Raw genomic sequence first — 24,209 nt, 5'->3', positions numbered from 1 at the left:
TCTCTCTCTCTCTCTCTCTCTCTCTCTCTCTCTCTCTCTCTCTCTCTCTCCTCTCTCTCTCTCTCTCTCTCTCTCTCTCTCTCTCTCTCTCTCTCTCTCTGACGCACGGCATATCAATAACACACCCTCAGGGATATGTCATGGGGACCAGGGAGTGGGGAGGTGTGGGCCAGAGAGAATGACATCATAAGTACGATGCGGTCATCACATTTCTGTCGAGAATGAGATGTTTGTATTGATTTGTATGAATGTACACGATGATGACATGGGCACGATAATGACATTTATTTATTAAAGATGCCGGTGGCTTATCGTTGTATGCATGTATGTGTACTTACCTAAAAGATAAGACCGAACAGATGCAGCCACCCTCTCAAAATGGAATGTCTCGGATTCCCTTCCTCCTCTTCTTCCTCCTCCTCCTCTTCTTCTTCTTTCTAGAGAGATAATCATGGACATTAAACGTGTGTGTGTGCGTGCATGCGTGCGTGCACGCATGTGTGCGGGCGTGCGTGCGTGCGTGTGTGCAACTAACTAACCCCTTCACAAACATACAGTCATTTATAAATCTGCTCTGTCAGGCATCTGTGTGTTCTCCTGCAGGACAAAAACACAGTTCTGGTCATGAGGGGCTGGGAACGAAACACACTGCGGTGCCTTTACGGTTCAGCGGCAGCCCAGGGTCGACGCGGTCTGAGAACGTGGTGTACTGAGTGCGTCATGGCAACAACGAAAACACAAGCAGGAAGTATAGTGGAGGGGAACCTGCTGAACAAACGTTGCGCTTGGTCGTGCACATTACAGCAACCAGTTAATCTGACTTCATGGGGTGAGTTTATCCCAAGGGTATGGATGGGAGTCAGGGGGGGAGCCATTGACACACAGCACACAACAGAACACAACCACGCACAAACACGCTCACATCTCTCAGAATCACAGCAGGCAGCATTTCTGTTAATCAAAATTGCAATGTGTAACATTTCAACTAGCTCTGAGCTTAAGTAACCTGGACATATCTGTAGACTGATCGATAGTGATTTCAGTAATGTCATCAATAAAATCACAAATAAAGGATATATTTTTTGAATAAAAAATGCCAGCCAGGTATTGAACAAAAAAAACACCCAGACAGACAGCCAGCCGAGCAACGCTAGTCTATGACACACAGTTGCATCCCCAGATAGAGCGGACAGAACACTGTTGTTGAGTTGATTGAATTCTGAAAAACTTCTGCCTACTATATTGGAGGGCCTAATCTTACATATTGCGTCTTCAGCCCCAAACTAATGGAAATGGCAGGAAAAAGGAATTGCAAAAAAGAACAATAGAAAATTGAAATGAAATGAATGACCAGACTTCAGCTGTGACGCTTGGGTCATTCTGATTAACATCACAGTAAGCCATTAGCCCGTGAGATGACGGTGAGTTAAAGATCTGAGTGATGTCGGACCTGTGTTGCTGCGGATGAGGAGGACTCGGAGATGCGCTGTTTCCGTCTCGCCGACCCAGGCACCTTCTTCAAAACCAGGGTCACCCCACTCTGGTTCTCCAGCAGCTTCTTCACCAGGTTCTCTCGGCTCCAACCAACCTGATGCAGTCACGACGGTAAAGTCACATGTGTGAGGCCATCAATCGCTGTCGCGGTATCAAACATAATGGAAGCGTAACAAGCAACCATTTGAAGTTTGAATAACATTGTGAGGAATAGATGAGGTTGTGTGGCCAGGAGTCCAATCATAGTTGTTAGGGTAGGTTCAACATGACTACAGACCTGGATGATGCTGTGCAAGTAATATTTTGACCGTGACTTCGATTTATAATCGAAAAAACCAAAAAATACAATTGTTTTTCTTCTAAGTATATATTCTTCATTAATTGAATGTTTAATAGAAATTGCAAAACAGCTGGATACATATGTGAACATTATTCCAAATCAAATATTTTCGACTTGAAAATGTGTATTTTTTTAAGGGGAAAGTTCTCAGTTAAAAAGTGTCCTTAAAGGTCAACCGAGTCAACCTGTGTATTTTCCTTTTGGTCGTTAGAGAGGGGGTTTAGACGTTAACCACAGCGTTTGGAAAACCATACAGCAGATGACATATTTATTGGGCTCGGTGCTAGGGTCATCATCACTCACCACTATTTGGTCGTTGACCTGAATCACCTCATCCCCAGCAAGGATCTTCTCACAGATATCCGCAGGGGACTGGAAGAAACAGAATTCATCTATCAGTCAAAGTAGCTAACAAACAAACAAACAAATACACACAAGCAATAGAATGTAATATGCAATGGCGTGTGCATGTTTGTTGCCCAAACAAAAGTTGGAGAAGACAAGATGAAACCCTTTGGCATTGGCTGTCTGTTTTCAAGGGCTTTGATGTCTCTGACTTTTGGGATGCCTTCAAGTCCAATACCCTGGTAAGAACTCTTGTTCTTAACAGCCTGTAATAATCCTGTCATCATTATAATCCTATCTCTGTGTCATTATTGCTATCATGCCACACAATGGCAATTTATCCTTGTTAGACTGGAGGTTTGCACTTTGTCTGTATGTTCGGTCTAAGTGTGTTGAAAAAAGCCTTTATGTTATATTTGTCCCTTAGAGATTGTTGAGTGTGCGTGTTCTACATCCTCCCTCTTTCTCTCATCCATCATTAGCAGTCAAACATATGTATGTGAGAGAGTCTACGGAAAATGACATCATGGATAGGTCTCTGTCTCTCTCTTGCTATCTCTGTTATCTTTCTCCCTCCCTCCCTCTCTCCCCCAATTAACCTCTCTCCATCAAGCTCTCATCTCATTTTCTCTGCATCTCCCTCAACCCCGCTCCCTCCATCCCTCCTCTCTCTATGTCCATCAACCCCTTCCCCCTCTCTTTATCCATCTATATACTCCCCTCCACACTCTCTTTCTCATTCCCTCTTATGGCCACATTTTGATGGGCGCATATATTTTAATGGCGACATCGTGACTAAATTACAGCTAAATACAAACAACCTTTTGTATAGGTGACTGAGTTGTAAGAGGGAGTGAGTGGGAGTGTGTGCCAAAGTGTTTGTTCAACAAGGGCTCTGAGTTGAATTTCATTACGTTGTAAGTGGGCAGAGATAGCAGCGGTGAATGGGAATGCTTTTATGAGAAGAGCAGAGGGAAGGCCTATAACATTTCTCCCCACACTACCGTTCCTCTATTGCTCAGGCCAGATGGAAATGGTTGGACGACGTTCAGGTCAAAGCAGATCCGTCTCAGACTGAGTAGACATAAGGCTCGTGCTATAGGGCATGTAGACAGCACCATACAGTTCACAGCAAAATGTATTAGTCATCATAAGAGTCTGACCTCGGCAACAGTCCCAGTGACAAAGTGGCTGCTGGATCCCGTTGATGCAATGTGAATGCCCTTAGAGGAAGAAGAAGAAGAAGAAGAAGAAGAGGGAGAACAAATATCATGTTTACATATTCAGTCAGAAATACATAGTTAAACAGCCATGGGAATAGAAACATTGTTTCCGGAATAAAATCAACTTAAAGACACAATGCTGCCTCTGTCAAGCAACACTTCCTTGGATTATTATCTTCTGTTGGCAGTTATGGCAGTAACTGATATACTTCTAGAAAGTTATATATTAACAACCCCTCCATTGTAAAGCTTGACAAAAGGCACCATGCCAGATTGAATAGTCACAGAGACAGTACGAAAACAATCAATAAACATATCATGTGACGAATTACAACTATGAATTAGTTGTGAATTGTGAAAGACAACAGTTCCTCGCTCATTATATTTCTATAGCTTGCAAAAAAACAACATATGCATAGTATTTTTTCTGACCAGTTTAACTTAAAACTGACATATACATTCACGGTTGCATTATGGCTTTACCAATTATTCACAATCAATACGCAAACACCACATTGAATGCTTGCATGCAGAAGAAGATCCCTCCATAGAAAAAGGACACGAAGGAAGAAGAGTGGAGGGGGAGAAAGGATAAGATGAGAAGGGAAGACAATATGTCTGTTTAAAGGTCAAATAATAAATCATATCAGATATGCTGAATTGCATTGCTCATGAAAAGCGAGCCCAAATCTGCTACCACGCCCGTACAATGACAGACACACACACACACACACACACACACACACACACACACACACACACACACACACACACACACACACACACACACACACACACACACACACACACACACACACACACACACACACACAAGAACACAATCCCTCTCACAAACACAGTTACACCCACACACACACACACACAGACAATCACATATGATGATGACCACACAGACACACAAGTGTGTAAGTGGGTATGGGAGGAGAGCAGAACTGGTCCGTAGCACTGGATATTGTGGAATTCACAATAATTGCAGTGGACTAGAAAATGACAAACGATGCAAAGGGAGAGACAGATCAATACACCGAGGCTCATGTACACTCCGTGCCCACATTGTGAGCCGTTATTAACACCCAGGTCCTTCAGAGGGAGAGAAAGACAGATCGCAATTCCGCAGGGAAAGTTACTCATCAGAACTAGTTGACGACAGCAGAAAGATAGCAGAGGAGGAGAAGAAAGGTTCATGAGACGAGACAGAAGAGGGTGACTGCACTGGTACTTTGATCCTGTGTGGATGGGGATGGCCTCACTTGTGTGAACGTGTGTGTCTGATGGAGAAAGAGATGTCAGGGAAACTGGAGGGGTCTAAAAGGTTTTTTTGAGGAGGATATAGTGGAGGAACACCGATGTGAAACTCGTATGGTGTCAGTGCCACATAATACTAGTCAAGTAGTAGCTTCCTACATGATCTCGGGATACAGACGGGAAATAGGAAATAGTGAAAACAGAAAAGAGTGGGAGATGGTAGACATTTGGAAGGCGAAAAATACAGGCAAACTGCCAAACACGATTTGCTAGGTTGAAGCAGAGGAAAGAAAGAAGAGAAAATAAGGAATGAAGGAAACATATCCCTCCAAAGTGAGGGAACATCAAAAACAGATTGCTCACACAGGTTGGACAAAGAATAACAGATGGTGTTGAAGTGTGAACAGGTCAAACAGTAGATGGAAAGCGCAAATAACAGCCACTACAAATAAAACAAATATGGTAAATAGTAGTTGACCCTATGAGACCCTGTCTGTTTTGTAGAACTTGATAAAAAACTAACTGTTGCCATTATTGGAATGTCCTGTGAAGATGGTTTGGATGTAGTAACCTTCAGAACGATGAGGTTTGAAAACATTGCAGTAAGATTGTAGCCAATCATAATTCAGAACAAGGAGGTTAAAAAACGATGCAGTACAAAAGTAGCCAATCCCAATGGAGAACAATGAAGCCTGATTACCAGGTGATCGGCAGGTGAAGCAGGGACCAGGTCGACGGTCTCTAGCTGCACTGAGTTGTTCAGAACCTCTGAAGGGCTTGACTCCAAGATCTCATCACACACTGCCACCAGCTGACGACACTGTAGCATAAAAACGCATAACGTTAGAAAGGTTAATTTATATTCCATTAATGGCATCTGGTTATTAGCAAACTCCTTTTAAAACGCATAAGGCAATATTATAACCGTAATAATAATCTTCTGCAAAAACCATGATGACTGAAGGGTTTAGACGAATGAAACTAATGTTATTAACAACGATACAGCATTTTAACCTGTACTTACAATTGGGATGATGTCTTTCTCTTTCTCGTAAACGCTGTTGTTCTGTTGGAGGGGAGACACACACCGCACAGGGGTTTGAGGCGCAGATCACAACAGAAGTATCACGCAATGCAAACGTTCACAGTCAGAGAGAAAACAGTATTGACTATAAACTCCAGCTAACCTGTGTCTCTTTAGCCCAAAATCCAACCATAACGTTTTTGATGTTGCTGTCGATCCATGTCATTGGTGCGCTCCTTAAAGGATTGCCTTCTTGCCGAACAACATTTAACAAATTATCTTCTTCTACTGAGTGAGTTACTCAGTAAGCCCTCTTACAGTGTATGTGTGTGAGATCTGTGGGCTCAGGCTAATCCACAAGTACACACACACACACACACACACACACACACACACACACACACACACACACACACACACACACACACACACACACACACACACACACACACACACACACACACACACACACACACACACACACACGCACGCACACACACAGACAGAGACAGAGACAGAGAGGTTTACACGGAAGAACTCCTGCCAACGGGGAGAACCGAGACATCTCCGAGGCGTCGTTTAGTAATGGGATCGATGAGGGGAGGAGGGGTGGAGTTAGAGAAGGGTCAGAGGACCCCGGTTGTGATAGGAATGTTGGACCGGTGAAATCTAGCATGGTAGAATGACATAACAGCGCTTAATTCAAGGGGTATTTAAATGCTATGATGTAAGACTATTAAGAGGTGTAGGACATGTGTGTGAGGGAGAAAGAGAGTGTAGTTGAAAAATGTTTACCGTCAACAAAACACAGCAGAAACACCTAAAACGCCTAAATATAGCCTCCCCTCTAACCTTGATCCCCTCATGATCCAAAGCACTCCTGGCATTGCTCACTAGGGACTTACAGCACGCACGCACGCACGCACGCACGCACGCAGGGCCGTAGCACCAAATCCTGGGCCCCTATACTATAGGTACTGATGGACCCCCCTGCGCTCAGTTGTTGACGGGGGACGGGGGGGGGACGGGGGTATGGAGCGATTGTTGACGGACGGACGGGGGACGGACGGACGGACGGGGGGGACGGAAGTATGGAGCGATTGTTGACGGGGGGGAGGGGGGGGGGAAGACGTGGCCAGTAGGTAATTTTATTTTATTTTTTTTCTTTCAGGGGCCCCCCCTCTGCCTTGGGCCCCCCCACAACTGTCCCCTTTGTCCCCGCAGTCCGACAGCCCTGCACACACACACACACACACACACACGCACACACATAATCTTAAATTAAACACAAGGGACTGATTCACACCAGCAGATATCAATAGATAGCAACAACCTGGTGAGATTGGGTTCATTCAATGTCAGAAAGAAAAGGAAACGTTACACCAAACACGATCCATAATAAACCTACAATTTCAATATCATCTTTTTTTCCATCCAGAGAGAATGCGCTCAATGGTGAAGCTGTAGAAGTTTATCATGGTTTTGGTGACAAGCCAAATTTATCAAATTTATCCTCAGGAAGTACAGGGGCTTTTGGCCACTGCTTGCCTGGTCTAGGTGAGGCATCTTTGAAGAACACTCACCAAGGCACTCCTTTTGACGATTAGCCACCCCCAGTTTTGAAGTCCAGTTTGCAGCTGGACTTATGGACAGTATTGCAGCCCGGAGGGGCTCAAGTATTCAGGGTCTGTGCGGAGGAGGAGGTGGGGCGGCCCATTCTCATCACCCCGGGCCTGCCTGTCAGGTTCATCTTTTGGTACAGAGACAGTGGTGATCCGTTTGAAGAAGACGTAGGCTAAATACTGAATCGTGGAGAGGAGTGAGGGGCATATGGAGTAGGTGACTTTGGTATACTTTGCTTCTACATAAAATGGCACTGAGATCATTTTATGTCTCAGTGCCATAAAATGATGGCACTGGCACCCATTGTTCTTCCAAAGGGTCTACTTTAACTTCCATGGTGTGGGAAGTTAAAGTAGATTTAACTTCCCACACCATGTTTCTACTACATGTTTTACAATTCACGTATCCTGAGCCATTTCCTTTGAAAAACAAACAACATAACTTCATATTTTTAATGTCCAACAGCATCGAAACAGCATATTACGACAACCAACTTATTCTTACTGCAGCCATTGCCCTACAAGTACAGAAGTACCAAATAACATGAATAAATTAAGGGGAAGTCCACCACAATATCATTTAACTTTCCAATATAATTTGTAATTAAAAAAGTGTTAAACTTCCACACCTTTTTTTATTTTAATTGTCAATAGTCATTGGTATAAGGAAGTAAGACTGCAGAATGATTTTTCTGCAGCTCTGGCGTACTACGATTTATGCCAGCATAGACCACGATGCTGCAGTGTACTAAAACGTATATAAAACATAACAAAACGCATAACTTATTCAACATATGCCAGCGCATTCGCCACATTTTTCATAAATCGGCATAACGTGAAACTTAAGCTCATCTTCGTTTGGCTTAGCAAGAGGTACTGATTTGTTCAAAATCTATTTCTCCATTCATATATCACCCTTGTCAAATACTTAGATATATTAAATAATCATATTTATTGGTGGATTCTTCTTTAAATACTGTATCAATACAACCAATAGGAAACCCATGGATTCAGAGATACATCCTCCACAAACACAGCCACCCCCCCCCCCCCTCCCTAATATTGCTAAGTTACTTATTTTTGACATTGCAGTACAACTAATAGCCGCTCAGAAGGTGAATCAGAGCTACCTGTGCGGTAACTACCATGAAGCTAAAAACCGACCAAACACTTGCTATGTTTTAAGAAGTTTCAACGATTCCTTATGAATGACTTGACCTCGCCTTACCGTTCAGGTCAGATCAGGTCTAGCTGGATATTGAGGAAATGAGAAGAGAGGAATGGAGAAGAGGGGAATGGAGGGGGGGAAGGAGGGGAGAAAATCCTCAACGTTAGGCTAGGTGCTTTTTCGCAGAAACAATAACCAACTAACAGCCTCAGGAAAATACATGGCCCAATTCCATCACTTAGATAACTCTTCTCCCTAAAATATGAACAAAACCACTAAAGTCAACAAGCATTTCCACTGTAATTAATGAGGCTTTAAATATTTGAATGCAGTATTCATATCGATATAGTATGTCTGCCATGGTCGTTTTTTTTGCATCTGTGTTAGAGTTCCATTGCATCAGTGACTGGATCAAATCTTGAATTAACTCCTCAGTGCACTATTTATGAACTGAACGCTGTGCTCTTGTTGTCTAGGGAACCGAAGACAATCTGCTGAGTGGGAGGAGTGCACAACATATTCTCTCTCTCTCTCTCTCTCTCTCTCTCTCTCTCTCTCTCTCTCTCTCTCTCTCTCTCTCTCTCTCTCTCTCTCTCTCTCTCTCTCTCTCTCTCTCTCTCTCTCTCTCTCTCTCTCTCTCTCTCTCTCTCTCTCTCTCTCTCTAGGGGGAGGGGGGGAGCATGGTAACCATGCCCTCCTAGCTAGTATTCATGTTACTGCATATACTGCATGTACTATTAAAAGAATCAGAATCAGTTATGACTTATCATAAATGTCTTTCCAAGCGCGCGCGCGCACGCACGCACGCACGCACGCACGCACGCACGCACGCACGCACGCACACACACACACACACACACACACACACACACACACACACACACACACACACACACACACACACACACACACACACACACACACACACACACACACACACACACACACACACACACACACACACACACACACACACAAACAAATAAACAAACACACACACACACCCACACAAACACACACACACACACACACACCGAACACACAGCTAGTATCTTAGTATTAGACAGAACAAACAGACATAATCCACACTTTCAAAGATTATCCTTAACGCTTGCATTGCATTCAAATATTGATACAAATTGTTGCAATATGTTCTTAGATTTAACTTCAAAAGCAAATGAAGCAGTCCCAAAAACAAAGAGATCCTAACATATTTATGAACATGAAAAGTTTACCTCACGCAGAGCTGCGGGACACGCTTGTTTATATGAGTTTACTCATAGTAACAGTACACAAACCTTACTCGCTCTCCGCCTTATCCTTTCCTCTTGCTCACTGTCCCTCTACCACAGTCCCTTTCCCTCCTGTGGACTTTGCTTGCCTGTGGTTGTGCAAGCTGAGTTGTGTAAAGTAGGCGAGGCCGACGAGTTCAGTACGGGATCCAAGAGACATCAGCTGACTACTGACCTCCCCTGTCCCAAGGGGAGCATGGAAACCACACACACACAAATGTGCACTCCCACAAGCAAGCAAAACGTACGCTCTCACACACACAAACATATCTATATCTCTTAGGATTAGAGTTGGAGCCAGTAAGAAACCCATCATTATGATTTTTTACAAGTTGGCCGACGACACCATGACTAACTAGAAAAGCTCCAACCCTAGCCCCAGGCGGGTAGGCTTCGGGCTGGATGGTCTGCAGACAGGTCCTACATGGGTCTCTGTTTTGTTATTCACTCGGGCTTACGAGAAGTGAATGTGTGCAGTGTTTTCGTATTTTGCCGTGAATACAATGTATGGATGCATGAAGTTCAACACTGACAAAAAGGGAGCATTGTAAGGAAGGTCATTTAAGTCTTCTTAAAATAATTGAAATGGTCATTCATCAATCACATACATTCATTAAGGGATTCACTACCAAAAAAAACATATATCCTGCCCCAGAGAAAAGAAAACAGGAAGTGAATAAACAATACCCAGAAATGTGAGCACCCACCACAAAGCGGTCAGTCATCACCTCATTATTCTCACACTGCAGCTTGCGGCTTCTCATTCACACCAACTTCCTAGCTTCAGTCGCTACTGGGCAACCAACAAAAACAACAGCAACCGTTGACAAGACTAACTTCTGAATCACGAAAAACCAAGGCAAAAAATATCAACATCTTATAGGAATCATTGTTCTTCCAAAGGGTCTGCCTGTTTCTTCCACTCCTTAACTCCTTAACTCCTTCATTCTAGTCTAATCTGTATAAAACATAACTGTTCTATTTTACATCTACAACACGAGTTTCCTTCAGTTGGATCGATAACTCTCAGCTACCCTCATGAATAGCAGTCCAGAATTCTAAAGATTAGGTTGAGTTCATGCAGTTTTGTACAATGTCATCATGGACCATCATCATGAATTATCACAGCTGATATTAATCGTGTTCAACAAGACAAATTATGATCCATATAACACTGCTCTAATTAATTTATTAACTATAAACCAACGTATCCAGAACACCTAAGTAATAATAAAACAAGTTAGCCTATTTCGAAGCCAAAAAGCATTTTTTAAATTGAAAAACAAAAGTCCCCTTAGTGTGAAATGGCAAACCGATGAGCACCTTACCTGGTCCAGCTCTATAAATTAACTCCTGATCTGAATGCAGACTATCTTAGTGTCCTCTTTGGTACTCGCTGCCACTCTGGTCATCCTTTACCAGCCCCTCTGTGTGGCTCTCTATGAAATCACTTGATTAGAGACTCCGTTAACTCACTATATCTCACACAACTCTCTTTCTCGTCATCTCTCTTGCGTGTTCAGCACATTGTCAGAAGTTGCAGAGCAAAGCGGCCCTCCCGCTCTCAATCTCCTCCTCTTTCTCTATCTTCCTCCTCTCTCTCTGTGTTGACTCCCCTCTCCCACATCGCCTCCCCCTGCCCCCGCAATGGATCTCCTCAATAAAAACACTGAAACATATTAAGACTCCCGATACTAATCACCTTTTCTTTTTCGAAATGGAACAAAATTCGACCATGTGTGAAACTACCTCATCAAGAGTCTGTTGCGTTGCAGTATGTTACAGTGAATGTTTGATAAATTTGAGTGTCTCATCCCTACCCATGTTTGAGTCGAGACTCTTGCAGAGGTAGGGACAAAACAAAACAGGCAAGGAATGTAAACATGGAGAATGCGATGGCTACAAACCCGGCTACAAACCCAGCTGTGTGTATGCGTGCGCGTGTGTGCGCGCGTGCATGCTTGTGTGCGTGCGTGCGCGTGCATGCGTGTGTGTGTGTGTGTAGACGCCCTTTTAGGCCAAGCAAACAACAGGTTGTGGTTCCTCTTTGGAAATGACAACACACTGGATAAATGTGGTTCCTCTTAAGCAGAGGTAGCCAACACGGTGCATGCTGGCGTATGGTTTCCCGCAGAACCTCTCGAGTCGCCCACAGGTAGGGGATGCACAGATTCCTCTTTTTCTCAGACAAGAACCAGTTCTTAGATTTGCGTGCTCCCCGATAGCGAGCACCATGTATAAAATATAAAAACCTTACCGTGTTTACAATTTTTCCGAGCTCTTGACAGTGATCGATAATGCTCCGGCTGGCTGTGTATCCGCTCAGCTGAAAGAATTGGTACCTGAACACAGCAAATCAGTCAGCAATTACAGAGTGGGAACCCTGGGAACACTGTTTGTTCTTACATTGTTAATTAGAGTGATTCAATACATTGCATCTAAGAAACGGAAGCCAGTAAGAACGCAAAGGAGAGAGGGAGTGGGTCTTTAAAAGCCCATAGCGTTATCATCAATATTTTGAACAATATCAAACACCTCAGCAGAACACACCTTGTGTCTATACCAAAACATCACAACAACAAAACGCTCAACCTCTAAATTTCTCACAAAAGATATTGCAAAACAAAAAAGTTGATCTAGCCCTACCTCTAGACAAGTTGATCATTCTAGCCCAACCTCTTCCCTACAACCGAACCAAAACCATGAAGCCCTTTGTGAATTTGTAACCCTTAACAATCAGACAACATCCCCTACACGCAAACCTGTTGAGCAGAGAGAAGAGTCCCTTGGCCGCGACGATGAGCTCCACCACCAGCTGCAGTACTCCCGCCGGCAGCTTGGTGGTGCCCTGCCCATCATAGGTGTTGATGCACCAGCGGTCCTGGATGCCCTTCTGCAGGCTCAGGCTGACCGCTCCCAGCTTCTTTGTCGACACGCTCAGGTTCTCCCCGTCCATGCCGTAAGTCTGGGAGGAGGGAGGGAGGAGAGTTTAAGGCCTGATTTTGGTTCCACTTTGCAACGCAAGTTGGTTTACGGACCCATTACGTCCTTGCGGACCCTCCTTGCAGACCTTCCTTGCGTCCACTGCAAGGGCCTGACGTGTGCATATGAAAAAATTATACCCAAGCAGCAAGGGCTGTGATTGGTCTGCTCACTAAAACCCGACACAGAACCAAAAAAATGTTCACGACTGCGTCGAAGCGTCTGTGGGGTCATTGCGTTGCATCATTGTGGAACCATAACTGAGCCTTAAGGTGCTAGACTCCCAAGCAGGTAGGTAAGATACTATGTTTGATCTCCCCATGTCCAGCAGGTACACTGGAGCGAGATGCCTCTATTCAACCTGCTTAATATTTAACTGAAGGTAAACCCCCGTTTTAGAAGGAGAACTTCCGCCTACGAGTTTAGGAGGAAGTAGGAGTTGTGTGGTCAAAACCCACGTCACGCTCGCTTCAACTAGGGTGCCGAAAAGAAAACGACCACTTTAGAAAAAAGTTTTTAGAAGTCTTGCACATTCACATTTTACAGCTCAACAGTGGGACATATGATTTTTGAGACAAACATAGATTTGCTAAAACCAGTTAAACTTGTTTACATGAGTCTTAATCTTCTTTCACTTTCTCGGATACTTTCTTCAGTCTCTAAATCATTCGTCATGTTGTATCAGCTGTAAATATTATTACAGTTACTAAAACTTTCTCCCAAACACTCAGATAACATGCAGTTTCAAGTGGCCTGAACAAGGACTCTCCCAACAGTCGACGCATTAGCTGTTGTGTCCGACTTGTTGGTTGGAAACTCCCTGGTACCGTTGCACTCAAATGAATCCTCCAAACGAAACAATGACCGTTCCAGAAGAAGTCCCCCTCGGCAATAACAAAAACAAGCATGCCGTTTACATAAGTGTTCTCAGAATCTGTCGGCTTGGAAAGGATAAGGTGAGAGAAATAAAGTAAGCCAATGATACAAGAAGGATGCCTTGGGTGAGAGCAGCTAATTAAAATCCAGACAGAGAAGTGAATGGCCAAAGGCAAACGATAAAGGCATGAAAAGTTTCAAAGGGAAAGTTTTAGTAATGTCTCTAAACAGGCTTTGGCTGCCGCTGATGCCTTTGATGTCATCTACAAATCTTTGAAATAATAGCTATATTTAGAATATTGAATAAATGACTGTAAGGGCAGACTGAAATTCTTCATGCCAAAGTAAATGTCAGAATTAAGGGGATCCCAAAATAGTGTAGCGTGTTTTAAAAGCCAGGACATTTATGGCAGCAAGAGCTCTTGGTGTTTTAGCTAGCTGGATACAAGGAGTCCTACAGCCCACGGGGTGGCTTGTGGCTCAGGAGGTAGAGCGGGTTGACTGGTAACCGGAAGGTTGCTAAGTAGATCCCCAGCTCCCCCTAGCAGAGTGTCGAGGTGTCCCTGAGCGAGACGCCTCACCCTAACTGCTCCCAACAAGCCGGCTGTTAGCTTGCATGGATGACACCGTCATCAGTGTGTGAATGGGTGAATGCTAGGAAATATTGTAAAGCACTTTGAGTGGCCATTGGTTAGAAAAGTGCTATATAAGTAAATGCAGTCCATTTACCATTTACCCATGGTGTTGATATGCCAACCAGACAAGTTCCTGAATTGAATTACAATTTTTAAAATACAATGGTTGGTAAGAAATAACTCTGTTCTGTTGTTTTTAGGTCAAAAAACCAAACACATATCTGCGCGGACACATAAGCACAAACGCACTCTCCCATCCCCCAAATTCTCATCATATGCACACAACACACAAACATACTCAGCACAATCAACTCCTCACATCTCTAGCACACTAACACACACGCACACACACACACGCACACACACACAAGCTTTCCCTCACCAGCGAGCAGAGTTTCTCCACTGCTTCCAGGATGAGTTCCTGGTGTCCGATCTTGTGGACCCCTAGTCTCTGCAAGTCATCAGAGGTCAGCTGGAGCAGGTCGTCCCCTGACAGCTCCCAGTCAGAGAAAAGGTACTGCTGGAGTGGGGCATCCAGACCTACACACACACACACACACACACACACACACACACACACACACACACACACACACACACACACACACACACACACACACACACACACACACACACATGCATACATGCACGCACACACACACACATGCATACATACGCACACACACGCAGACACACAATCCATACATTTGTCAAATAATGCAAATGTCCACACAGAAAATCCTCAATTCTGAGGATTAATCTGAATTATCTTGCTAGCATTCCCTCATTCTGCACACTGGAATTAATGAAAGTGGGCCTATAGTGACAGTTTTAATTATATCATTCACCCTCATTATTAGAAAACATTCTTAATGACCAATTTATGCTGTTCCATTATATACTTTATGAATCGGAAGTACTTCCTATTCTTGTTACAGTAGTAGGCCTAGTGCAGGGCTAGGCATAACAAATAACATTAATAACTTCCTACAGTAGCAGATGATGTGCTATAAATGTTTTATTACACGTAGCATCTTCCAATCTTTAAATATACAATATTAGTCTATCTATTCTTATTTAGTTTGGTATTTGCTCAGAACTATGTGCAACGCCACTGTGCCTCAGTACCTGATACAGGTGATCTTGTTTCTACTCGCTATTTATGACCCAGCTCTCAGTAAAAGGGCTATAAATCCTCAAAGCCCCTTACACAACTAATACAAAATGTCTACTAAGCAAGCTTTACCCGAGAACTGAAGGTTCTCATTCTTAAGTGTGGTTTTGGAAGCAAATTTGTTTCGCTTGTTTACACTTTTGGTTGACCTATAATACGATTTGTGAGCGGCACAATAAGCCATTTCCTCATTCCACCTGAACTTTCCAAGAGGATTTGCGAGGCTACTATTTACGACTCGCCCCCGTACGGCCCAAAATACACCCGCAAATCGATCAACCTCGTAAGCCAAAGCACCTCACCTTTGAGCCATTCGCCGACTCTCTCCTTGCTCCAAGACATTATCGACTCCATGCTCGGAGTCCTTCTGGAGACTGTGGTAGTTCAATTCCAAGCCGTCCTCACCGAGTTCTACTTGTCGGGATCGCTGGATGTAGGAAAAGTTGTTTCTGATTTCGACGATGACGAAACGCACTCTACCTTCTTCCACCACCAGGTAAGCGTCAGCCAATAGTGGCTGTCAAGGAGAGCCATGGCTGCCCCCCCCCCCCCCCCCCCCCCCGAACACCCCTTCAATAGGGGCCACACACCTGAGGGTCTGTTGGAACAGGACTGTAGCCTCAGGTTGGGTATTTATGCACATTTATTCGTTTAAAAGCTCATGTTTGAGCTTTAAAGAGCTGTTATTATTTCATTTATTTCCATATGGAAATAATGTAAGGTCTGATTCCCACATGATAATAACCCAGCCACCCTCTAAATACTACTTGTCATAAAGGAACTGAATCAATATTATGTATTTGATAAAGCAGGCTCTCTATTATCATCAACATAAACTTTTTTTTTCGAATTAAAATGAAAATATAATCCATGTCCAGATTTATTGGCCTGTTGACTATCAAACTGTGGCGTTACTCAACAAAACTAGTCTAGTCCTCCATGTGCCCTTAAAACACCGTTGAAGACCAAAGCTTGTCGGAAAGGTCGGATCTTTTAGTGCGACCCTTTCATATCTAGCACCCCCTGCTGTTGCTGCCTTTCAACCGACCCGGAATGGCAGGGAGCGGTAGAACGAACGCGGGCAGATATACGTCTATGTGAACTGGATAAATGGCATTGCTTCATACAAAAGAAAAAACACCCTCCTTTGACCTAACATCTGCAGTGTTTTGTTTTTTTTAATTATATTTCTACATAAAATACCCACAGTGTTTCAGGTTTTCTGGAGTTGCATATTTGAGGTTTTCAAAACGTGTCCCTTCTAGCAGTTTTGGCGGATGTCACACACACACATCCACCCGATCTATAGCCCTATAGCCGCCTAATAAGGTGGAACAAAGGCGTTTAGAGACTGTGATTTATGTTAGTGACAGGGTCACGGTGCCTTCTCGAGTTTGCAGTAGAGATGATACGAGAGAACATAACTAGAGCACATAGATACACAATGACCATAAACCATAGGCCAACTACAATAGTCCTACCCTACTTTTTGAATCAGATTTGAGTGCAAACTGAGTAAGGCTAGCCTATATTGTTATCATCCTCTAAAATACTAAAAGCATTTATTTAGAAGACATATTTATACGAACGATAACAAAACGAATACTGTCATGTTATAGCTCCATTCAATCCTTAACTGTTTGCATCAGTGAGACCCCACACACAACTACACTTTCCTTTCGTTGAGCCAACATTTTCGGCCATTGATTTAGCCGTACCTGACGATTGAACCTCCAATAGAAAATCAATAACATGATGTATTAGTTAAATTTACCATGTGTAACTGCTGTAGGCTCTGTTGTTAGACCATGGCCCAGCCCAAATACCGAGTAAGCTGATGCCAGTCTAAACATGTTGTTCTGAGCAAACTGCATATCTCCTTGAGAACTGTACATTCTTCTGACTTCCTTAAGAAGTGGTTGACTGCATCAATTTTGGTGTCTTAAAGTGTAGCAAGTTTGTTTTTTTCCACTTGTGCTTCTAGAACATACTGTCCTTCCCTTATACCCCTTTTGTATCATAATGATACAATGATGCATGTAATCCTGGTAGATTTAACCTTTGTGGATATAGATATTTATCTAGAATATCTAGATATTTAGTGAGATTAGATGATATTGGCAAAGGGCAAGTATGTACTAATATGATCGGGTCGTCCAAAACAATTTTAGTAGCTCAGAGTAAAACAAGTTTTCAGCAATAGCCTAGTCATTTGGTTTTTAATTTTTAACATATTGTTTTGAAGATATTGTTTAATTCTTTGAAGGATCATGATATTTGAATGTTTGTTAAAAACAAACGTATCTCTGATTGAAAAACCATGTTTGCCTCAGCGTGAACATATCTTATATTCATGCAGTTTGCCTGTGTAGGGCCTAATCGGCTCAGTCGGATATGCGTTGAACGTCACAATGCTTCCTGGAGAATCCCTGCTGTGTAGAACAAACAAAATCAGTTCGCACAGTTTTACACAACAAGGTTTTTTTCTATCATGTGACCCCAGAGGGGTTCCGATTCGTCATAATGTGCTCTGTGCTTTTGGTTATGGATTTGCATTTTAATAATGTGTTGTCTATCTTCAGAAGGCTGCTCTGCTGGACTTTTCCTTTTCCCTGACTGCTACTTCTGTGTAAATAGGAATTTAAAATAAATCTGTGTGCGATGCCATTCTTATAATCATTTGCCTTTTAAGTGGTTGTCATCTATATATTTTCAGCTAAGCTGAAAGCCTAGCCTGTGTGCTCTCTCTCTCTCTCTCTCTCTCTCTCACTCACTCACTCACTCACTCACTCACTCACTCACTCACTCACTCACTCACTCACTCACTCACTCACTCACTCACTCACTCACATAACAGCATCCAGGTCTAGGCACTTATGCATGCTCACTCTCTCATAAACACACAAGCACCAACCCCAACACACACACACACACACACACACACACACACACACTCACACTACTTTGTCAGCCAATAGCCAAAAACCAAGAAGGACTAGCTGTGACAGCCAGGGGACCCTTGCTTTCCTGTGCATGAATAACTTGCTGGGCTGAGTCACCTTACCCATAATCCTTCACTTCTCCGCTCGAGGCATAACAGGATGTCCCACCCCCAAGCCACTATTGCTGAATGGAGTATACCTGACTCACGTCTGTCACCTACAATATATTTATTGTAAGAGTTAGAGATGAAGTAGAGACTCCTTGTCTTAAATCAAGCAGCATTGTTTGTAATATAAATGATCCCATTACGGTATACAGTACTGCATTGTTTTGCATTGTACTGCACAGTACTGCATACTGATTTTGTTAATTGATATTCTTGCAATCTCGCTCTTGTGTGTTCCCGTATTTTGCTGGATATGTAATATGCTTTATCGTTCACTCACTGCATTGATTTTTGAACAACATAGACTAAGAGCAACAAAGTTGTCATCCATCTTAGCAGCAATATATCAGAATCAGAATCAGAAAAGGTTTATTGCCAAATACATTTACACATATGAGGAATTTGTCTTGGTATTCGTATTCGTTGCGCACGATCTTAACAAACAATAAACAGTAAACAATAAACAATAAGCAAGTATTGAATAATAAGTACTGAAAAAGATAAGAGTAAATAAAAAATATAGTAAATAAAAAATATAAATAAATAAATAGAGATACTCTATATACATATACATATGCACCGTAATAAGATAAGATAAGATAAGAAAAGAAAATAAGATACGTACAATTGTGCGTGATGGTGAAAGTAGTGCAAAACTTGTTGTCCTCATAGGCAGATGACGGTGGGTGTTGATGGGGGAAGGGGGGGGGGGGGGGTAGTGTGCGTTTCAGTGTTGGTGGGGGTCCGGGGCCGTTGTTGAGGAGGCCGGTTGCAGACGGGAAGAAACTGTTTTTGTGGCGGGAGGTTTTGGTCTTGACAGACCTCAACCTCTTACCGGAGGGGAGTGTTTTAAAGAGTATATGTCCGGGCTGGTAGGGATCCAACATGATCTTCCTTGCACGCCTCAGTGTCCTGGAGGCATGCAGGTCCTGGAGGGACGGCAGGTTGCAGCCGATCACCTTTTCAGCCATAACAATTTCACTCTCTTTATTTCTGTAGCCCAGAGAGACATAGAGCCACACAGCTATTTACCACACCCATATATAAATGAGAGTACATAGGGGAACACAGGAGAAGTCAATTGTAAACTAAATTAGAGGGGAGCGAAGGGGAAAGAAGAGAAAAATGAAAAGAGAAATGAATAAAAGAGGAGAGGGGAAATAGGAGAGGAGATAGAGGAGAAGAGGAGAGAGGAGAGGAAAATAGGACGTAAGGGAGAAGAGAAGAGGGCGATGAAGAGAAGAGCAAAAGATGAATGAGGCGGTGCGGTTTTGTCACATTCAATCACCGAGACCATCGCTGAGTAATGGTCTACTGCAGGGTTACTATGGTTACGCGGTAACACTGCTTATCCATCAAAAAAAGAAGGAAGACAAACCAAGGGTTAATTGGAGCTTTGGGATATCATTGACCTCCAAATGTGCTGTATCATGTATTGATGATGTGTCCCTGAGGTGGCACTCCCTCTCCCTTTGACTCTCGTCCTCCGGCGCTTAGTCAACTTGTATGGGTTCCTCAGAAACAGCCCACTAAAGAATCTGCTTTTTTGTTTTTAAAGAGACATCATAAGGAGTAACGAATCCAGCAGCCCATTTATTACCAGTTTGTGTGTTGAAAAAAATGCCCCCCTGAATACAAAACTAGACGGTTGAGTAAATAGCAGTGTGGCTCTTGTCTCTCTGGGCTACAGAAATGAAGAGAGTGAAATAAATTGTAATGGGTCTGACAAACATTGCTAATGAAAGATACTGGGAGCCGAAATAATGTCTTACTACTTCATTGAGAATAACTTGATATATTAATCATAAGGGGAAATATGGGAAAAACATTGATATCGCTTCAGAGCTGTGGACATATTTGAATCCACTGACTTAGGTGGAAGTGCTTCAATGCATAGGAGTGGATGAGCCAAAGGTACATTCAGTGTTGAGGTTTCTATGAGCAAGACACATAACCATAATGGCTCCTGATGAGCTGCCTGTTGCTTTGTATGAATGACGGTGTGTGTGGATGAATTGTTGTAAGTTGCTTTGGAAATAAGCGTAAGCTAAATGTCTATCCTTGACAGACACTATTAGCTGACGCTTACCTGGTGGTGGAAGAAGATGGAGTGCGTTTCGTCTTCGTCGAAATCAGAAAAAACTTTTCCTTCTTCCACCGATCCCGACAAGTAGAGCTCGGTGAGGACGAACTACCACAGTCTTCCGGAAGGACTCCAAGCATGGAGTCGATATAATGTCTTGGAGCAAGGAGAGTCGACTTTATATGCAAAATGCAATGACGGTTCAGATTGCTTTGGATAATAGCATTTCCCTGACGAGCAAATACAACGCAAAAATATCTTTAATCACACCAATTTATAGATGAAGCAACATTTCCACTGCATCCTTTCATCTAATGGCTTTCATCCTAGCTGGGATGGTTTGATGCACTCCAGTTGCCCATGGTAACCAAAGCCAGTCCAGTGTGAAAGATATTTATCAATGAACTGTATTGAAGTGGTGGTGGTGGTGGGGGGGGGTGTTCAATATTTCATCGCCAAGCCTTAGAGATTATTGAAGTGGCATTAAGTGTGGCTAAATTTGACCTCCTTTGTGTTTTAGTATACCATATGAACACAATAGTGATGTTTGGCAAGAGTTCTTCTTTTATTCGATTTTCAATCCTCAACAGGATAATAATAATAATAATAATAATAATAATAATAATAATAATAATAATAATACATTTAATTTAGAGGCGCCTTTCAAGACACCCAAGGTCACCTTACAGAGCATATAGTCATCATAAATCGTTTAAAAAAAACAAGACATTGTGGAAAAAATAAATAAATAAATAAACATAATAAATAAGAAATAAAAAAAACAAGATAAAACAAAACAAACAAACAATCAAAACAGTGATCAGTTAGACGTTGTGTGCGAGTTTGAACAGGTGAGTTTTGAGTTGGAGGATATGAGGATATCCACCATATCCAGGATATGAGGATATGGTGCATCTATTGGCCCCATATGCAGAATTATCATTACAATGATCTGCATTACGTAGTCGCAATTATAGCATCCACCAGGCGATGGCGTAGCAGGCCGAATTGGTCCGACCACTGAAGTGGGCTGGATAAAATCACGCCGCAGTCTGCCAATAGCAGCTCGAGCCCGTGTCCTTCTCGTACTTGGCGCTCGCCTCAGACCCCTTAGCTCGCCGAACACAGTGCAGGGGAATCTCGTGTAGCAGTCGACGTTCCCTGCATTAAAATATACAAACACCAAGAACGAAACAAGAGGGAATATTCCGTCTGCTGCACGGAGAAGTGCTGTTTATTCAACATCAACGAGACAACACGATTTTGACAAGTGTTCGTGACTGCTCTCTTGTCAAACCGGAGTACTCGCATACCTGCAAAGCCGGGCTTTATTTGTTTGTGCCCCTTTTTGTAGTGGATCGCCAGTCGTCGTATATTTCCAAGACTGTGCCTCGTCGACGACATCCTTCATACAGGAATGTACAATTGTTTGTAAAGCCCCGCTTTCCCTGGCTGCTATAGTAAGGAGGTGCTTGTACATTCTGCACGCTTGGACTTGTGACCTAATTAGGATCTTCCGAGAACCGCACTTGACAGGAGAAATCTGGGCTGATTCAAACCGCATTTCATTTAAGCCGAGGGAGAAATTCTGCAAACATGCCCCTTGCACAGATTTCCGAGCCATGGCCTACGATGGAACTTGTACAGCTGGAAACGGAGGTAATATGAGGTGAAATGAGTATACGTATTTCATTGAATGATCTTTCTTAGGCTAACTAAGTTTCATTTTGACTTTATGCCCGATCGTTGCGTTATAAGGAAAGGATCCAGAAACATATTTTGGTCCAGGTGATTTCCCTTGAGATTTGTGTCCCCCTTTTTTTTTCTTTTTTTTTTTTTACCTTAGTCTCATTAGCAAGTCAAATATCCCCACCCAAACATTATGGTCCGTCTCTCTCGAAGTTGATCTTCGACACACATTCGTTTACAAACCTGTGTAGGCCTATAATTTTTCGCGTGGTTATTGCTAACCGGAAGTGTGTGTGTGTGTGTGTGTGTGTGTGTGTGTGTGTGTGTGTGTGTGTGTGTGTGTGTGTGTGTGTGTGTGTGTGTGTGTGTGTGTGTGTGTGTGTGTGTGTGTGTGTGTGTGTGTGTGTGTGTGTGTGTGTGTGTGTGTGTGTGTGTGTGTGTGTGTGTGTGTGTGTGTGTGTGTGTGTGTGTGTGTGCGTGTGTGTCCCCTTAATGCTCAATACGGGATAGCAAGAGCTGACGTCCCGCATCTGTGTGTCTTTAATCCATTATGCGCATTGATTACCATTCAATCGATTTACTTCTACAAAGCCTAGACCTTTGGTGTAGCTTTACTGCCAGGATATTTTCTTTCTATAGTTTTGTTTAGCCGGCAATCACAATTTCTAACCCATGCCTCGAAAGAATTTACAACAGGGGAAGAATGATGTATTGCTGTCAACCTGTTGCTTGAGTTAAAACCATGCTCGGTTTTAGTCATGTCTCTGACTAGCTCATAATCGTTCATAGAGCCCGTGTTTTGTTTAAAAAGGTACATAAGATGCATATATTTCTGCATTTGTATTTTGAGATAAAATGCACTGGAATTTTAAATCAAATCCTAATTTGAATAACATTTTATGAGTTGCTCTCTCTCTTCCTCCACCCAATCAGACAGTAGCATGCCTTGTTGGTCTGCCCGGTTTAAAGTCATCCCAGGATGTCTATATTAAATTAAATGCACCTTCCCTTGGAGTGTTCGCCTAAGCGCATTCACTGAAACCTGATTCAGTGCAGACTGAGATTGAATCTCTTTGTGCTCACTCGATATCTGAAAAAGGTCTATAGATGTGGTGGAGCTTCCTTCCACATTGTCTTTCACTCAGAATAAAGTGGAGCCGGCATCTGATGAACAAAAAAAAGTGGACTTTGAATCACTGAGATCTTCATACCGTTACGAGTAGGGAAGTCCAAGTAGTACTGGTCTACTCAGAGTTGTGCGTGTTCTGGTGAAGTGTCAGTTAGTGCCTGCATCTGTCATGGATGGATACAAGCTTGGATCACTGCAGTGGTTGTCACACCATGACGGGTGTCAATTGGCTCATCTGCAGTGTTTCACGTGGGAATGGTCCTCTGTGCAAGGCATTCCCTGGCTGTCATTTCTGAGTCAATACCACTGGCAGCCAGCGGCAGTTATCAGATTAGCCATGCGTCACGCCATGCGCCATGTGTGTGTGATCTGATTTAACAGTTTGAACTTCGCACCCACCTACCACCCAAGTGTGTTCTCTTTTTGGTCTTTCCATTGTAGGTGGTTTTGTTGTAGTTTTCCAATGCAGGTAAGCTTTCATTGGGAAACAACTATCCCTTCCACAGCCTACCTACTTAAATGCTTCCTTCAGCCTGTATAGAAAGAAAAAAGAGTTTGCAGGATTTACTTGTAGGTCTAGTCAGACATTGGTTTTTATTGCCTTCTGTAACAATGACTTGTATTCATGAATGTCATTAGCCAATTTTCTCTTCTGATATTCCTCTGCAGCTGCCGTGTTTAAAATAAGTCTTTCGGAATTCTGTTCTCTATGAACCGCTGGGCAGGACTGTACAAGTATATAAGTGAAAGGGGTGGGG

At 43.0% G+C, this 24,209-nt stretch overlaps 2 protein-coding genes across 3 annotated transcripts in view; one reads left to right on the top strand and one right to left on the bottom strand.

Annotated features, from left to right (window-relative positions):
- Positions 1-50: 50 nt before the first annotated feature.
- Positions 51-15,884, bottom strand: LOC132458225 (connector enhancer of kinase suppressor of ras 2-like). Its single transcript, XM_060052782.1, has 10 exons — positions 15,744-15,884; positions 14,650-14,807; positions 12,537-12,739; positions 12,032-12,116; positions 5,693-5,734; positions 5,369-5,488; positions 3,343-3,402; positions 2,138-2,206; positions 1,451-1,588; positions 51-437 (listed from the first exon to the last, which is right to left on the bottom strand). The coding sequence occupies exons 1-10, from the start codon at positions 15,793-15,795 to the stop codon at positions 339-341; spliced, it is 1,026 nt and encodes a 341-aa protein (XP_059908765.1). The 5' UTR covers positions 15,796-15,884; the 3' UTR covers positions 51-338.
- rps6ka1 (ribosomal protein S6 kinase a, polypeptide 1) overlaps positions 15,794-24,209 on the top strand; it is a 45,653-nt gene continuing 37,237 nt past the window's right edge. Inside the window, exon 1 of one of the 2 annotated variants that reach the window (XM_060052774.1) lies at positions 15,794-15,937. In XM_060052774.1, the coding sequence (XP_059908757.1) occupies positions 15,794-15,937 (144 nt within the window). Of the gene's footprint in view, positions 15,938-21,710; positions 22,293-24,209 lie in introns of those variants that run through there. The other variant, XM_060052776.1, reaches the window with a different exon arrangement.

Source organism: Gadus macrocephalus, chromosome 5 (assembly GCF_031168955.1).
Source record: "Gadus macrocephalus chromosome 5, ASM3116895v1".
Lineage (NCBI taxonomy): Eukaryota > Metazoa > Chordata > Actinopteri > Gadiformes > Gadidae > Gadus > Gadus macrocephalus.
The sequence above is the reverse complement of the archived record's forward strand: the minus strand, read 5'-3'. Positions and strand labels throughout refer to the sequence as shown.